The 15,729-nt window shown below is 44.8% G+C and overlaps 2 protein-coding genes across 5 annotated transcripts in view; one reads left to right on the top strand and one right to left on the bottom strand.

Moving 5' to 3' along the window:
• Positions 1-512: 512 nt before the first annotated feature.
• LOC140907935 (uncharacterized) overlaps positions 513-15,729 on the bottom strand; it is an 81,847-nt gene continuing 66,630 nt past the window's right edge. Inside the window, exon 3 of the mRNA XM_073335027.2 lies at positions 513-1,272. Coding sequence (XP_073191128.2) covers positions 731-1,272 — 542 coding nt within the window. The 3' untranslated portion in view covers positions 513-730. The remainder of the gene's footprint in view (positions 1,273-15,729) is intronic.
• Positions 12,461-15,729, top strand: part of FBXL2 (F-box and leucine rich repeat protein 2) — a 125,203-nt gene continuing 121,934 nt past the window's right edge. For all 4 annotated transcript variants that reach the window (XR_012157459.2, XM_073333077.2, XM_073333074.2 and 1 more), the window contains exon 1: positions 12,461-12,571. Coding sequence is in view for 3 of the 4 variants with exons in the window: in XM_073333077.2 (XP_073189178.1) it covers positions 12,569-12,571 (3 nt within the window). In the remaining variant the exon portion in view is untranslated. The remainder of the gene's footprint in view (positions 12,572-15,729) is intronic.

Genomic DNA, 15,729 nt, shown 5'->3' with positions numbered 1-15,729 from the left:
CTGCAGGAAGGGACTTTATTCCCAGACCAGAAAATAACTGTTGGGGATGTTGAAATGCCTATATGTATCCTTGGGGACCCAGCCTACCCCTTAATGCCATGGCTCATGAAGCCGTACACAGGCAGCCTGGACAGTAGTCAGGAGCTGTTCAACTACAGGCTGAGCAAGTGCAGAATGGTGGTAGAATGTGCATTTGGACGTTTAAAGGCGCGCTGGCGCAGTTTACTGACTCACTTAGACCTCAGCGAAACCAATATTCCCACTGTTATTACTGCTTGCTGTGTGCTCCACAATATCTGTGAGAGTAAGGGGGAGACGTTTATGGCGGGGTGGGAGGCTGAGGCAAATCGCCTAGCTGCTGGTTACGCGCAGACAGACACCAGGGCGGTTAGAAGAGCACAGGAGGGCGCGGTACGCATCAGAGAAGCTTTGAAAACCAGTTTCATGACTGGCCAGGCTACGCTGTGAAAGTTCTGTTTGTTTCTCCTTAATGAAACCCCCCGCCCCTTGGTTCACTCTACTTCCCTGTAAGCTAACCACCCTCCCCTCCTCCCTTTAATCACCGCTTGCAGAGGCAATAAAGTCATTGCTGCTTCACAGTCATGCATTCGTTATTCATTCATCACACAAATAGGGAGATGACTACCAAGGTATCCCAGGAGGGGTGGTGGAGGAGGGAAGGAAAATGCCACACAGCACTTTAAGCACAGCACTTTAAAAGTTTACAACTTTAAAATTTATTGAATGCCAGCCTTCTTTTTTTTGGGCAATCCTCTGTGGTGGAGTGGCTGGTTGGCCGGAGGCCCCCCCACCGCGTTCTTGGGCGTCTGGGTGTGGAGGCTATGGAACTTGGGGAGGAGGGCGGTTGGTTACAGAGGGGCAGCAGTGGCAGTCTGTGCTCCAGCTGCCTTTGCTGCAGCTCAACCATACACTGGAGCATTCTGGTTTGGTCCTGCAGCAGCCTCAGCATTGAATCCTGCCTCCTCTCATCACGCTGCCGCCACATTTGAGCTTCAGCCCTGTCTTCAGCCCGCCACTTACTCTCTTCAGCCCGCCACTTACTCTCTTCAGCCCTCCACCTCTCCTCCCGGTCATTTTGTGCTTTCCTGCACTCTGACATTATTTGCCTCCACGCATTCGTCTGTGCTCTGTCAGTGTGGGAGGACAGCATGAGCTCGGAGAACATTTCATCGCGAGTGCGTTTTTTTTTCTTTCTAAGCTTCACTAGCCTCTGGGAAGGAGAAGATCCTGTGATCATTGAAACACATGCAGCTGGTGGAGAAAAAAAAAGGGACAGCGGTATTTAAAAAGACACATTTTATAAAACAGTCGCTACACTCTTTCAGGGTAAACCTTGCTGTTAACATTACATACATAGCACATGTGCTTTCGTTACAAGGTCGCATTTTGCCTCCTCCCACCGCGTGACTACCCCCTCAACCTTCCCCCCTCCCTGTGGCTAACAGCGGGGAACATTTCTGTTCAGCCACAGGCAAACAGCCCAGCAGGAACGGGCACCTCTGAGTGTCCCTGAAGAAAAGCACTCTATTTCAACCAGGTGACCATGAATTATATCTCACTCTCCTGAGGATAACACAGAGAGATAAAGAACGGATTTTGGTTGAATGCCAGCAAACATACACTGCAATGCTTTGTTCTACAGTGATTCCCGAGTACGTGTTACTGGCCTGGAGTGGTAAAGTGTCCTACCATGAAGGACGAAATAAGGCTGCCCTCCCCAGAAACCTTTTGCAAAGGCTTTAGGACTACATCTAGGAGAACCGCAAATGCCAGGGCAAAGTAATCCTTTCACATGCTTGCTTTTAAACCATGTATAGCATTTTAAAAGGTACACTCGCCAGAGGTCCCTTCTCCGCCTGCTGGGTCCAGGAGGCAGCCTTGGGTGGGTTCGGGGGGTACTGGCTCCAGGTCTAGGGTGAGAAACAGTTCCTGGCTGTCGGGAAAACCGGTTTCTCCGCTTGCTTGCTGTGAGCTATCTACAACCTCCTCCTCCTCCTCATCTTCTTCGTCCCCAAAACCTGCTTCTGTATTGCCTCCATCTCCATTGAAGGAGTCAAACAACACGGCTGGGGTAGTGGTGGCTGAACCCCCTAAAATGGCATGCAGCTCATCATAGAAGCGGCATGTTTGGGGCTCTGACCCAGAGCGGCTGTTCGCCTCTCTGGTTTTCTGGTAGGCTTGCCTCAGCTCCTTCAGTTTCACGCGGCACTGCTTCGGGTCCCTGTTATAGCCTCTGTCCTTCATGCCCTGGGAGATTTTCACAAAGGTTTTGGCATTTCGAAAACTGGAACGGAGTTCTGATAGCACGGATTCCTCTCCCCAAACAGCGATCAGATCCCGTACCTCCCGTTCGGTCCATGCTGGAGCTCTTTTGCGATTCTGGGACTCCATCATGGTCACCTGTGCTGATGAGCTCTGCATGGTCACCTGCAGCTTGCCACGCTGGCCAAACAGGAAATGAGATTCAAAAGTTTGCGGTTCTTTTCCTGTCTACCTGGCCAGTGCATCTGAGTTGAGAGTGCTGTCCAGAGCGGTCAGAATGGAGCACTCTGGGATAGCTCCCGGAGGCCAATACCATCGAATTGTGTCCACAGTACCCCAAATTCGAGCTGGGAACGTCGATTTAAGCGCTAATCCACTTGTCAGGGGTGGAGTAAGGAAATCGATTTTAAGAGCCCTTTAAGTCGAAATAAAGGGCTTCACTGTGTGGACGGGTGCAGGTTTAAATCGATTTAACGTTGCTAAATTCGACCTAAAGTCCTAGTGTAGACCAGGGCTTATTACACTGCCTCTGACCTGCTGTTACAAGTCACATAATCTCTTTTCCGTCATTTTACCCTGGTGTAAAACAGATATAAATTGCATACTTCACTGGGGTATTGTGAGGATTGATTAATTATCTTTTGACAAAATGCTTTGAGATCCTTGGATTGAAAAGCACTATTTTAAAGGTAAAATTTTCAGAAACCTTAGCCTAGCCTTCATTTATGCATGCACAATATTTGCACTCGTAAGTATTTTTATTTGCATTACAGAAGTTGCTAGAGGCCCCAGTCAGGTTCTCATTATACTGAACATAATGTGTAACAAAAGATGGCCCCTATCCTAAGGAGCATATACTATAACTTGCATATACGTCATAGCATTTTTATATGTAAAATCCATTTGTGCTTCATTTGTCCACATAACGTGGGTTTGTGTGTGTACATTTTTTTCATTTGTGTGCAAAAGTGTTAGTGTACAGAAATTGTGTCCAAGTGATTGAGTGTTCAAAGTTGTTTGCACACACATACAAATTATGTTTTGAAAATTAGGCCCAATCAATGCAAAGAATCTTTATTTATTTACTTAATATTTCAATCACCAAAAGCCAATTGTACAGAACACACTATCATACCACAATAAATAATACAAAACAACCTGTTTATCTAGTTGCTTATGCTACATAGTAGAAGTTACAGTGAGTTTTGTGATGTAGCCCTATTCAGAAATTATGTAAGAGGCCCTTGGGATCTCTGTTATGGAACTTTAAGAATAATTAAACTTGATGAAATATGCAAGGAGATTTAAAAAAAGAAAGTAAAGCATTTCCACACCCAATGGAAATTATTAATTTGGGAAGCAAACATTATTGAAATGAGCAATGTTTCTGAACCAGTCAAAGCAACGTAACAAACAACCTCCAGGTTATTCCTTCCTCTAGGCTCTCCAGTATGTCCTGTCTTTTCTGTGTTGTCTGGCCTTTGCCTTATCCAAAGCGTAATGGTTTCAATGGGCTTTGGATCAGGACCTTTGTGTCTTGTAAAGGTGCTTAAGAAATAATAATGGAAATGGTAGAAGGATAAAAATGTCTGTCCTACCAATGTAATGGCAGGTATTTCAAGCATAGAGGTTTTGCTGACGCATTCATACATAATATAGTTCATTGCCCTCTCAAAAGTCTAACATTTTTCTTCTCTTCCACTTCTATCCAGGAAAGTTTCATCATGGTTTACCTTTGATGCCCAACACAGCTTGATTTTTAGTTTATTTGACCAATGCTTATGTTAAGAGAGATTTTTTCTTTCCAGGAGTAAAACCAACTTTATGAGAGTATTCCAAGTGAAATCAGTCTACGTATTTAAGCACCTTGTTAAACATCAGCTTGCTTATATACTGAGACTGTAAACAAGTGTAAACAAATACAAAGAAGCAAAGTGAGCTGCCAGGCAGGCAGTGAAGGAGGCTGAAGAGTGCCCTAGAGAATTAGTATGCCAAGCTTTTAAACAACACACAGTTGGCTGGCAAAAAGATACACAGCATTGCAAAAATGAGATGCAAAGAGAAGTATGGAAATATAAATGATGATCAGGGAGACTGCTGGTAACACCTAAACAAGTGAAGGAGAGATGGAAACAATACTTTGAGAGTCTCTTAAATGAGATAAATCCCTTTAGGGTGGAGTTGCCAACTTGTGATCCTAATGTGGTGCCTGAACATAAGATAAGAGGAGGTGGTGAGAAATGCAGTCCAGGAAATGAAAAATGGTAAGAGTCAGCATGAGTCCCAAATATGGTGAGTTCACTGGGGGAGTGGGTGAGAAGGGGAAATGGGCAAGAAGGGACAAAGCGTCTGGGTGGTTTGCAAAGGAGGTTCCTACAAGCCCCTAGAGACATTATTCTGAATATTGGAATCTTTTTCCACAGCTGGGGTAGTTGAACCCAATATCTCACTCCTGAGGGTAACGCAGAATGGAAGGGTACGTCTCCTGCATGCATGTGGCTTTAGGCCAGCTCCATATGCTGCTTGCCAGTGTGCCGCTCTGGTCCCTGCAGAAATAATCCTGGTTGGTGCAGCAAAGTTTCCTACAGCCGGGAATAAACAAGGCAGTTCTGCCAAGGAACCTGCAGCAGAGGATTGCAGAATACCTACAGGAAAGTTTCTTAGAGTTCTCTATGGAGGATTCCTAAGACATCCCGGTGTACATTAACAAACTGTTCCACCGGGCCCCCGCTGCATAGGCTCTATTTTTAATTTCTGTTCCTTATCCCTCTTTTACCATATAACAAAGTACATGACAGCTCAATCTCTTCTCACTATGCAGTATCAAAGCAAAATGTGTGCTTACCAGAGCTTGTGTCCCCTGCTTCATGTGCACCAGAGTTGGAGTGGTTAGACCCCTTTGGAGTCAAAAAGAGGTCCTGACACACTGCACCACAAGACGACTCTGACGTGTGTTCACATCCTCCTCCAACTCCACTCCCTCGTCTAACACTTTGTCCTCAGGGTTGACTCTGCTGGCTGCTGCCTCCAATCCCCTTGAAGTATCCATGGGGCTCTTGGCAGTGGAGGTGGGATCGCTGCAAAGGATGGCATGTCTTCAGTGCCGCACCAGAGCGATGGTTGGCCTCCTTTGCTTTGTGGTATGCCTGCCTCAGCTCCTTGATCTTCGTACGGCACTGCTGCGTGTTCTTTTCACGCCCCTTCTCCTGCATGCCACTAGCAATTCACCTGTAAGTATCAAAGTTCCTAAGGCTGAAGCGAAGTTTCCTCTCCCCACAGATCCAACAGCTCTGCTGTACTCCACGCTGAAGTGTCTCTGCGGCAGAAAGCCAGCATGGTCAGTTGGGAAGATGATGTGTGAACTGTCCAGGCCAAGCAAACAGGAAGAGGAATTTCAAAAATTCCCGGACCTTTACACGGGGGAGGAGTGCATATCTGTGTAACTTCACAGCAGTGGAGTTCAAACTCCTGACAAGACCGGTCATGATGAGCATTGTGGGACACCTCCTGGAGGCCAACCTAAGCAAGTGCACTGTTGACACTGACGCTGTGTCGCTCTAACTATGGGTATGTCTTCACAACCCACCGCATCGGCGGGCAGTGATCGATCCAGCAGGGATAGATTTATTGCGTCTAGTCTAGACGTGATAAATTGACCCCCAAGCACTCTCCTGTTGACTCCTGTACTCCAGCACCACAAGAGGCGCAGGCAGAATCGACGGGGGAGTGGCAGCAGTTGACTCACCGTGGTGGAGACACCATGGTAAGTCCATCTAAGTACATTGCTATTCACATAGCTGAAGTTGCGTAACTTAAATCGATACCACCCCCTCCCCCCGCAGTGTAGACCAGGGCTTAGTTGCAAAAATCTCTACGCCTCTCATTGAGGTGGTTTTATTATGTCGGTGTAGTAGGGGAATTACATCGGTGGGAGGAGCATTTCAGTGTGTACACCTCCACTGTTTTGTCAATGAAAATTTACTTTTGTTGACAAAACTGTATAGTGTCGACAAGGCCTTAGTCAACTGTGCAGGTCTTTCTTACAGGAGGAATGAAATAGTTAACAATTTTGACATCTAAATTATCACTGTGTGTCTGACTTAACACCTCACTGAGATGAATGGAGCAGTTCACACATCAGAGCTATTGGTCTAAGGTCTCCTAAATATCTCCGCATTATTTCTACTTGGTTCACATTTCTGAGGTTTTCTCCCAACTATAAGAGCTAGAGACTTTTAAAAAAAATTTGAACCATACAAAATGAACATGGCATATATTAAATGGATTAAAAGATGGCTAACTGATAGGTTTCAAAATAATACTGTAAACAGGGAATGATAATCAAGCAGGTGTGTTTCTAGTGGGGTGCCACAGGAATGCTATTTAACATTGTTATTAGTGACCTTTAAGAAAACAAAATCATCACTGATGAATTTGCAGATGAGAGAAAAATTGGAGGAGTGATAAATAATGAAGAGGGGAGTTCACTGGATCTGGATCACTTGGTAAACTGATTGCACACAAACACTATGCATTTTAATGTGGCTAAATGTATACACCTATGAACAAAGAATGCAGGCCAATCTTACAACATGGGGGATTCTATACTGGGAAGCAGTGACTCTGAAAAAGACTTGGGGATTATGGGGGATAATCAGTCGAACATGAGCTCGCTGTGCGACGCTGTGGCCAAAACAGCTAATGTGATCCTTGGGTGTATAAAAGGGAATCTTGAGTAGGAGCAGAGAGGTTATTTTACATCTGTATTTGGCATTGGTGTGACTGCTGGGATACTGTGTCCAATTGTGTTGTCCACACTTAGAAAAGAATGTTAATAAATTGGAGAGTGTTCAGAGGAGATCCATGAGAATGATTAAAGAATTAGACAATATGCCTTATAGTGAGCTCATTCTATTAAGTTTAGCAAAGAGACAGTTAAGGGGTGACTTCAGCATAGTCTATAACTATCTACATGAAGAACAAAACTTTAATAATATGTTCTTCAATCTAGCAGTCACAGACAATGGTATAACTCAGTCCAATGGCTGGAAGTTGAAGCTAGACAAATTCAGACTGGAAATAAGGTACATTTTTAACAGTGAGGATAGTAAATCATTGGAACAGTTTACCAAGGATTATGGTGGATTCTTCATCACTCACAATTTTTAAATCAATACTGGATCTTTTTTTAAAAGATCTGCTCTAGGAATTATTTTAGGGAAGGTCTATGGCCTGTGCTATACAGGAGGACAGACTAGATGATCACAATGGTCCCTTCTGATCTTGGAATCTATGAATCTATTAAATGAAAATTCAGATTCTGGAAAACAAGAGATTGGCTTTAGAAAGGTAGCTGTATGGTGTGTGCATGTGTAACCCACGTGCTTAATAGGGAGATATCTCTTTAAGATATCTATGGTGGGAGGCTGGGTAGGACTGAGTTGTGTCTGGGTCTTTGTTGCTAGGCAGACTTAGGACTCCACACCCAGAAGTTGCTGGAATTGGGTATGGTGGTTTTGGATATGCTCCACTAGGTTCCCTGTTGCTGGGATCAGACTCTATGAGGGCAAGTAATCAAGGCAGCTACTTTGCAAAAGGCCATGTGCCCTGTGCGAGTTGAGAGAAGCTGAACCCAGGAGTAGAAAGCAGGCTGTTTACCTTAACTCTGATGCATTTTGAAGTAGGTTAGTGATTATTGTTAACCCTCCAACAGGAAAGCATGGGCAATGTTAATTATAGAAAGGGGAAACTGGGAGGGAAAATTCATTTTTTATTTTAATTGTACACTTTGAATGTTGTTTGATTTTAGCCAAACTGTTTTAGTTAAATTGTCTCAGCTAGTCTGATTCACCAACTTCTCTTTAATATGATAATAAGGAAAGAGTTGGTGGGGACACTGGGGCATGGCCACTAGGTAACTCAAGGGGATGGAAGACCACGAGTGTCGATGAAGCCCCCTCGCACTAGGCCCAAGTGTCCTTGGCCCACCCCCTCCCGCCTGGAGGCACTCGCAGCAGCTCTGTGTACTAGGTCCAAGTGTCCTTGGCCCCCCCGCCTGGGAGGCACTCACAGCAGTTATGCTGAGGATCTGCAACAAAACTAAACAAGGCCAAACAGGGCAGATATGGAAGAACAATGCTGAATAAAGCAGCTTTATGTATAGTTTAACAAATTATACAAAAAACAAGGGAACTAGCTGGTAACTGGATTGGCTGGCTATATGGATACTTAGGGCAGCTTGCTATTGGAAAAGTATGCTGAAGAAAGGATGTATAAAAGCCTGTGTAACTTCTTGCTCTGTGTGCAGGATTTGAGATTCTATTCTCCCTGTACCTTTTTGAAGCGTCAAATAAACTTTTCTGCTTCTCCACCCCGTTGTGATTATTGGGTGAAGCACACCGGGTAGCGAACCAACCCCTGCTGTTGTTTTGCCTCTCGGCACTGGGTGCCGGCAACAGAGTCATTTATATTTTGCTACTCTCAGTTTTGTATTTTCTTGTAACAGGTGTTTAAAAATATATATATATATACACATAACTGAGTGGTTGATAATCAGTTAGCTGACTGGCTAACAGTGATTTCAGCAGAGGAAGTGGAAGAGTCTGCTTGGATTGCAGCTGAAGATTCCTACAAGCAAATGGAGGGAAGATTTTTCTTTTGACTCAGCAGATTGTATAGATTTGGTGATCAAAGACTCTAACTGAGACTCAAGTGAGCTCAACAAAAACTTTTGGGAACTCTGAGTTTCTTCTCACTGTGTTTCTGTGGGGACTGACCTGTTTATATTTAGTTTTCTTTAAGTTTATGTATAACTGAAGATAATAGCCATGATATGTTGTAAACATTGTTATTATTATTTGTTTTTTTCTTTATGTTAAGATTTATAATGTTGATACTTAATTCTTTTTGTTCTTTTGGAGATTTGAATGTGGGGAGGGAGGTTGACCCTGTGCAATCCTTGCTGAAAATTCTTAGGCTGAATTCTTTCACTTCCTCAGCTCTCGTCCCCTAACGCCCCTAACTCTACTTGTGCTATATTGATAACATCTTCATCATCTGGACCCATGGAAAAGAAGCCCTTGAGGAATTCCACCATGATTTCAACAATTTCCATCCCACCATCAACCTCAGCCTGGTCCAGTCCACACAAGAGATCCACTTCCTGGACACTACAGTGCTAATAAATGATGGTCACATAAACACCACCCTATACCGGAAACCTACTGACTGCTATTCCTACCTACATGCCTCCAGCTTTCACCCTGACCACACCACACGATCCATCGTCTACAGCCAAGCTCTGCGATACAACCGCATTTGCTCCAACCCCTCAGACAGAGACAAACACCTACAAGAGCTCTATCAAGCATTCTTACAACTACAATACCCACCTGTGGAAGTGAAGAAACAGATTGATAGAGCCAGAAGAGTTCCCAGAAGTCTCCTAACAAAGAAAATAACAGAACGCCACTAGCCGTCACCTTCATCCCCCAACTAAAACCCCTCCAATGCATTATTAAAGATCTACAACCTATCCTGAAGGATGACCCAACACTCTCACAAATCTTGGGAGACAGGCCAGTCCTTGCCTACAGACAGCCCCCCAACCTGAAGCAAATACTCACCAGCAACCACATACCACACAACAGAACCACTAACCCAGGAACCTATCCTTGCAACAAAGCCCGTTGCCAACTGTGCCCACATATCTATTCAGGGGACACCATCACAGGGCCTAATAACATCAGCCACACTATCAGAGGTTTGTTCACCTGCACATCCACCAATGTGATATATGCCATCATGTGCCAGCAATGCCCCTCTGCCATGTACATTGGTCAAACTGGACAGTCTCTACGTAAAAGAATAAATGGACACAAATCAGATGTCAAGAATTACAACATTCATAAACCAGTCGGAGAACACTTCAATCTCTCTGGTCATGCGATTACAGACATGAAAGTTGTGATATTACAACAAAAAAACTTCAAATCCAGACTCCAGCGAGAAACTGTTGAATTGGAATTCATTTGCAAATTTGATACAATTAACTTAGGCTTGAATAGAGACTGGGAGTGGCTAAGTCATTATGCAAGGTAACCTATTTCCCCTTGTTTTTTCCAACTCCCTCTCCCCCTCAGACGTTCTTGTTAAACCCTGGATTTGTGCTGGAAATGGCCCACCATGATTATCATACACACTGTAAGGAGAGTGATCACTTTAGATAAGCTATTAGCAGCAGGAGAGTGGGGTGGGAGGAGGTATTTGTTCATGCTTTGTGTGTATATAAAAAGATCTACACTTTCCACAGTATGCATCCGATGAAGTGAGCTGTAACTCACGAAAGCTTATGCTCAAATAAATTGGTTAGTCTCTAAGGTGCCACAAGTACTCCTTTTCTTTAGGCTAAATTCTGGGTCTGCAGCTGCTTTTCTATGGGAGTTGGATTTAGGGTAGCCAACCCTCCTGGACTGGCCAGGAGTCTATCGGAATCAGCATTGATCTCCCTGTGGCTATTGAAAGCAATCCAGGAGATTTTAATAAGCTGCTAAAAGTCTGGTCTGTGGCGCAGCGGGGCCAAGACAAGCTCCCTACCTGTCCTGGTTCCGTGCGACTCCTGGAAGCGACCGACACGTCCCTTGGACTCCTAGGCAAGTGGTGGCTAGGGGGTCTCTGTGTGCTGTCTGGAGCGCTGACTCTGCAGTTCCCATTGGCCGGGGAGCTGCGGGGGTGATGCCTGGAGGCAGGGGCAGCATGCAGAGCTGCCTGGCTGCCCACGAACCTAGGAGCTGGACATGCCGTTTTTTTCTGGGAGCCACTTGAGGTAAGCGCTGCCCAGCCAGAGCCCTCACCTCCTCTTGCACCCCAACCCCCTCCCACACTCTAAACCCCTCGGCCTCAGCCCAGAGCCCTCTCCTGCCCCCCAGCCCCAGCATAGTGAAAGTGAGTGATGGTGGGGTAGAGCAAGCGACAGGGCAGGGGGAGTGAATGCGGGCAGGGCCTCAGAGAAGGGGTGGGGCAGGGCCTTAGGAAGGGCAAGGATGTTTGGGTTTGTGTAATTAGAAAATTAGCAACCCTAGCTGGAATTTTTAAGCTCTAGAGAAGGGCAATGAAATGAACTCTAGCCCATCCAAAGGTTACACAGGCTACTTCCCTATGGACTCTGGCCTAGTGTATACAAAACTATTTGTATTGTTAATTAATGTAAAGGGAATGAATAAAAATCCATTCCTAAGTGGGAATAGTGAGTTCGTGTATTTCTTTTGTGGTCTTTTGTTTCTTAAAAATGTAAAGGTCAAGATGGACCAACACCTGCTAAGACCTATTGTCTCTACCAGCCTCATCTCCCAGATTTCAGACTTTAGGCCCTAGCAAGATGCCTGCAAGGACACCAAATGGATGTAAGGTGCAAGGGTCCTACGGGAATGTTATCATAGGCTTTAATGCTAGTTTTATGCATAGGGTACCCACACTATCCTGTCATTACTTAGCCCTTGAGCCATCTTAAGGTGCTGAGGGTCGGTGAAGTGATGTTTTTGGCTCAAAAGCTTCTCCCTCTCTCTCTCTAATAGAAGTTGGTCCAATAAAAGATATTCCCTCCCCCCAGCCCCCATCTTTCCTACCGTGGGGGAGACCCCTACATTGCTTATTAGAGGGTCTCTTTCAAATCCTGAGAGTGAAAACCCTTGGAGGGCAGGCGCCTGGAAATCCTGGCGAGGCACAAAGGAGGTCCCAACAGGCCCCCTGCTGTTACACATCTTTGGTACAGGATTACACGGGCACAAGGTGCCAGGTTCACGGGGACAGGGAGAAACCGCCCGTGCGCCTGGCCCGGGAACGCGCTCGCCTCTGGGACTCCCGCGCCTCCTTTGCCTAGCGCCTATGAGACGTGGCGCGTCCCCTCCCGCAGCGGCTCATTGTGGCGAGCGGCAGAGACCTCTAGGGGGCGCTGCGGCCAGCAGAGTGCCTGCCCCGCCGGCCACCCTGCATTCAAGCCGCGTGTCCTCTCCCGCCCCGCCCAACTCCCTCGGGCTCCGCCTCCCCGCGGATACGTGACCTCTGATGTGGGCACGTGACACCCCGACCCCACCCCTCTCTCCCTTCCCCTCTCCGCCCCTTCGGGTCACGTGAAGGGGATGGGCCGAATCAGCAGGGGTGTTCCCGGTCACGTGCCCCACGAGGCTCGCCCACTGGGTTCGGCTGCGCGCGCAGACGCTGCACCTGGCAGTGGCTGCTTTGGGCTCGTTGTCACCAGGACAACCGGCCCCGCCGTAGTGCGTCTGCCATGGTGAGTGTCTTCCCTCCCCCCACTCCGCGGCTCGAGCGCCCTGGCTGGGGGGAAGGCACAGTGTTGGGGGGAGGGGTGCGGTGCGAGGGGGAAGGCTGAAGGGTGGGGAAGGCTGAAGGGTGGGGGGTGCGGTGCGAGGGGGAAGGCTGAGGCGTGTGGGGGGTGGTGCGAAGGGGAAGGCTGAGGGGGGAGGGGTACAGTGCAGGGGGGAAGGCTGAGGCGTGTGGGGGAAGTGGGAGGGGAAAGCTGAGGGGAGGTGGGGGGAGGGGTACAGTGCAGGGGGGGAAGGCTGAGGGGTGTGGCGGGGAAGGCTGAGGGGTGTTGGGGGGGAGGGGAGGAGCCAGGGGTGAGTGAGAAGGGGTTGCGGTAAGTGAGTAGGAGGGAAGGGAATGGGAGTATGTTTATGTCCTGGGAGGGCTGTGTGCACTGTGGTATGTATCTCTGTGTTTGAGGAGGAAGGTGTGAATATGAAGCCCTTTTCTACTGACTCCTGGAAGGGATCCTGAACCTCAGTTGTTTTCACTGTGGTTGCTTCCTGTTGAAGGGGAGCAAAACTCTGCCATTCTTTGATATACTTGAGGATACTCTTGTCTTCTAAGGCAGAAGGTTGCATAACGAGAGATCTGTACAGGTTTAATCAAATGTGGTATATACACAGAGGTTGTATATAATCCTGTAATGTCCTCATATGTGTGAAAAATCTAAATGGTAGGAGGAGCTCTAGGAAGAAGAGAGGTGTGGATGTATCTTGTATGTTGTTGCCTTTGATTCTCTATAGGGCTTTTAGTTAGTGATAACTGGTGAAAGGTTTCTTTCCTTTTCCTCCACACCCAAGCATTTCCATCCTCTCTTCCTTCTCTCCAACCCTGCTACTAGTCTGTACATTTTAAATGTGTATTCATTTAAAAGAAACAAAAAATAAAAAGCTATTGGGGGGGAAAAAAGGAGATTTCCTTTGGCTGCAGTACACTGTTCTGTGTAATCATTTTTGTTTCTGGGAGGAAAACAGTTAATTGTGGAGGCCTTCTTTACGCTAGGTTTGATTTGGAAATCTCCATTACACCACTACCAGACAGACTTCAGATGTTTGCTGACACTTTTCCTACCATTTCATGTAGTGCTGCTAAGAGCAGTATTCGATGACCTGATGTGCACCCCTTCCACTTCCCCCTCGAAAAATGTGTCCTGTCTACACTGGTGTTTCATTATCACTTCCAACAGAGGAGCTGCATTGATGGAGTGCTTCCAAATAAGTCTAAAATAGGCACAACTCATCTTCTAAATGTAGGGAAAACTAAGATTTTGAAAATAAAACGTTAACGTATAAATGAATGTATTGTGTAAGTAGATGCCTTCTAGCTACTGAGATTCAATTATAGACTTTCTTTGAAGAATGTCGTAAGGGATTTTCCCTCTTTGCTGGTGGTAGAGGTTCTAATTAAAAGTTTTTTGCAGTCTCATTGCAACAGACATGTGATTTGGAAAGTAAACAGGCAATGTAGTTCACAGGTGAAATCAAGTTAATGATGCTAGATAAGCCCTCTTGCTGTTCTAATTTGAGTCTAGTTGTTGGGCAGCCCCATACTTTTAATTGGAAGGCTAATGAAAAAGGTCTATTAATGAATGGAATATATTGTTTTTAATTTTCCAGTAGTCACTGTGTGAACACCTTTACATGGACCATTCTCTTTATAAAGATTATAACAAGTAAGGCTGTTGTTTCCCCACTTTCTTTCAGATCTGCATAATTTCAATAGTTTGCTGTTAAATCGAATGAGCAAGAAATTATGTTGACCAGTTAACACCAGGTGTTAAAATGATGAAACAATGATGTTCCCTGCAAAATAGTAAAAGGGAAGTAAATTAGGGCTATAGAAGTGCCTTTAGAGTTAGTCTGAGATAAGGTAGGGCTGCTAAATGTGGAAAGCTGTGTGTGTGTTTTTTTTTAAATGAGAGCCAGAGTCAGATTTCCACTGATACACAGCAGCTCTTTTAGCTTGGTCTAGAAAAGCAACACTAATTTCAGAATTATAGCAGTGTTGTTTTGAATGGTAATCTTAGATCACTCAAGTGGTGAATATTAGCAGTCTTTCAGGTGCTTTGTGAACTAAAAGTCAATAACTTGGTATAACTTGTTAACTAGATGTACAATAATTCTGCCCTTGTTCATGTGAGTTTTTGGATACAGAAAAGGAAGATAACAAAGAGTTGAGTGAGATGGATTTCATAATTAGTGAGTTTTTTCATAATGATTCATCTTGGAGCTCTTGCAGCCAATTAGCCACTCAGTTCATGTACATTCCTTACAATACATATTTCTCATAGATTTCTAATTTCATTCTCTAGTGAAATGCCACATCTGTTTGTTTCTAATAACCTTTTTATTTCCTATTTAAAATTACTTTCCCTGTTCTGAGAGTACTTATGCATTTTGTAAAACTGATTTTTCCAGTTGTCATCTGAAATAGTGACGTAATCCAGCTTTCCTGTTTTAACTCATGCAAAGTTGGAGTTTAGTGATATTTTAAAAAGTTCTCTTTTAAAGAGTGCAATATTTTATTGATTGCTTATGAAGAACAAAGCATGCTCTCTGATCCATTGCTCAGTATTGTAAAATGCTATGAATGTGAGAGGATGTGCAAATGGCATGTTTTCATGCAGCTGAAGTTGATGTTAGACTATTTTTGATCCTTGGGATTTGATTATTATAGTCCCTTTGAACAGCATTCTGGTGCAGATTGCTTCTGAAACTGGATACCATAACAAGTATTCATTTTGTACTTATAAAGTTTCTTGAACGGTCAATGGAAATATCTTCAAATATTTGAAATCCAGATTCAGGTGTACATAAGTTTTTAATTTTAGTCTACTCAATTTATCATTATTGGTCAGAATAGAAAATCAAACTAATGGAATCTGATAACAGATGCAAGAGAGGTTCTAGAATCATGCAACCCTTGCTTGACTATTAGATGATCAAAATTATTAATTGCAGTTAGTGTGACTTCAATTTAATCAGCTGAATCTAAAAAGATTCAAAACATTAACAAATTGCTGTTGCTAAAATCAAACCAAATACTGTAAAATGGGAAATTGTTGAGGTTTTGTTATAATTTGAGAATAATATCCCATTTTAAAAGCTGAAATAGGAAATTAAA

This window comes from Lepidochelys kempii, chromosome 2 (genome assembly GCF_965140285.1).
Source record: "Lepidochelys kempii isolate rLepKem1 chromosome 2, rLepKem1.hap1, whole genome shotgun sequence".
NCBI classification, from domain to species: domain Eukaryota; kingdom Metazoa; phylum Chordata; order Testudines; family Cheloniidae; genus Lepidochelys; species Lepidochelys kempii.
This window is presented reverse-complemented; position numbering and strand designations above follow the sequence as displayed.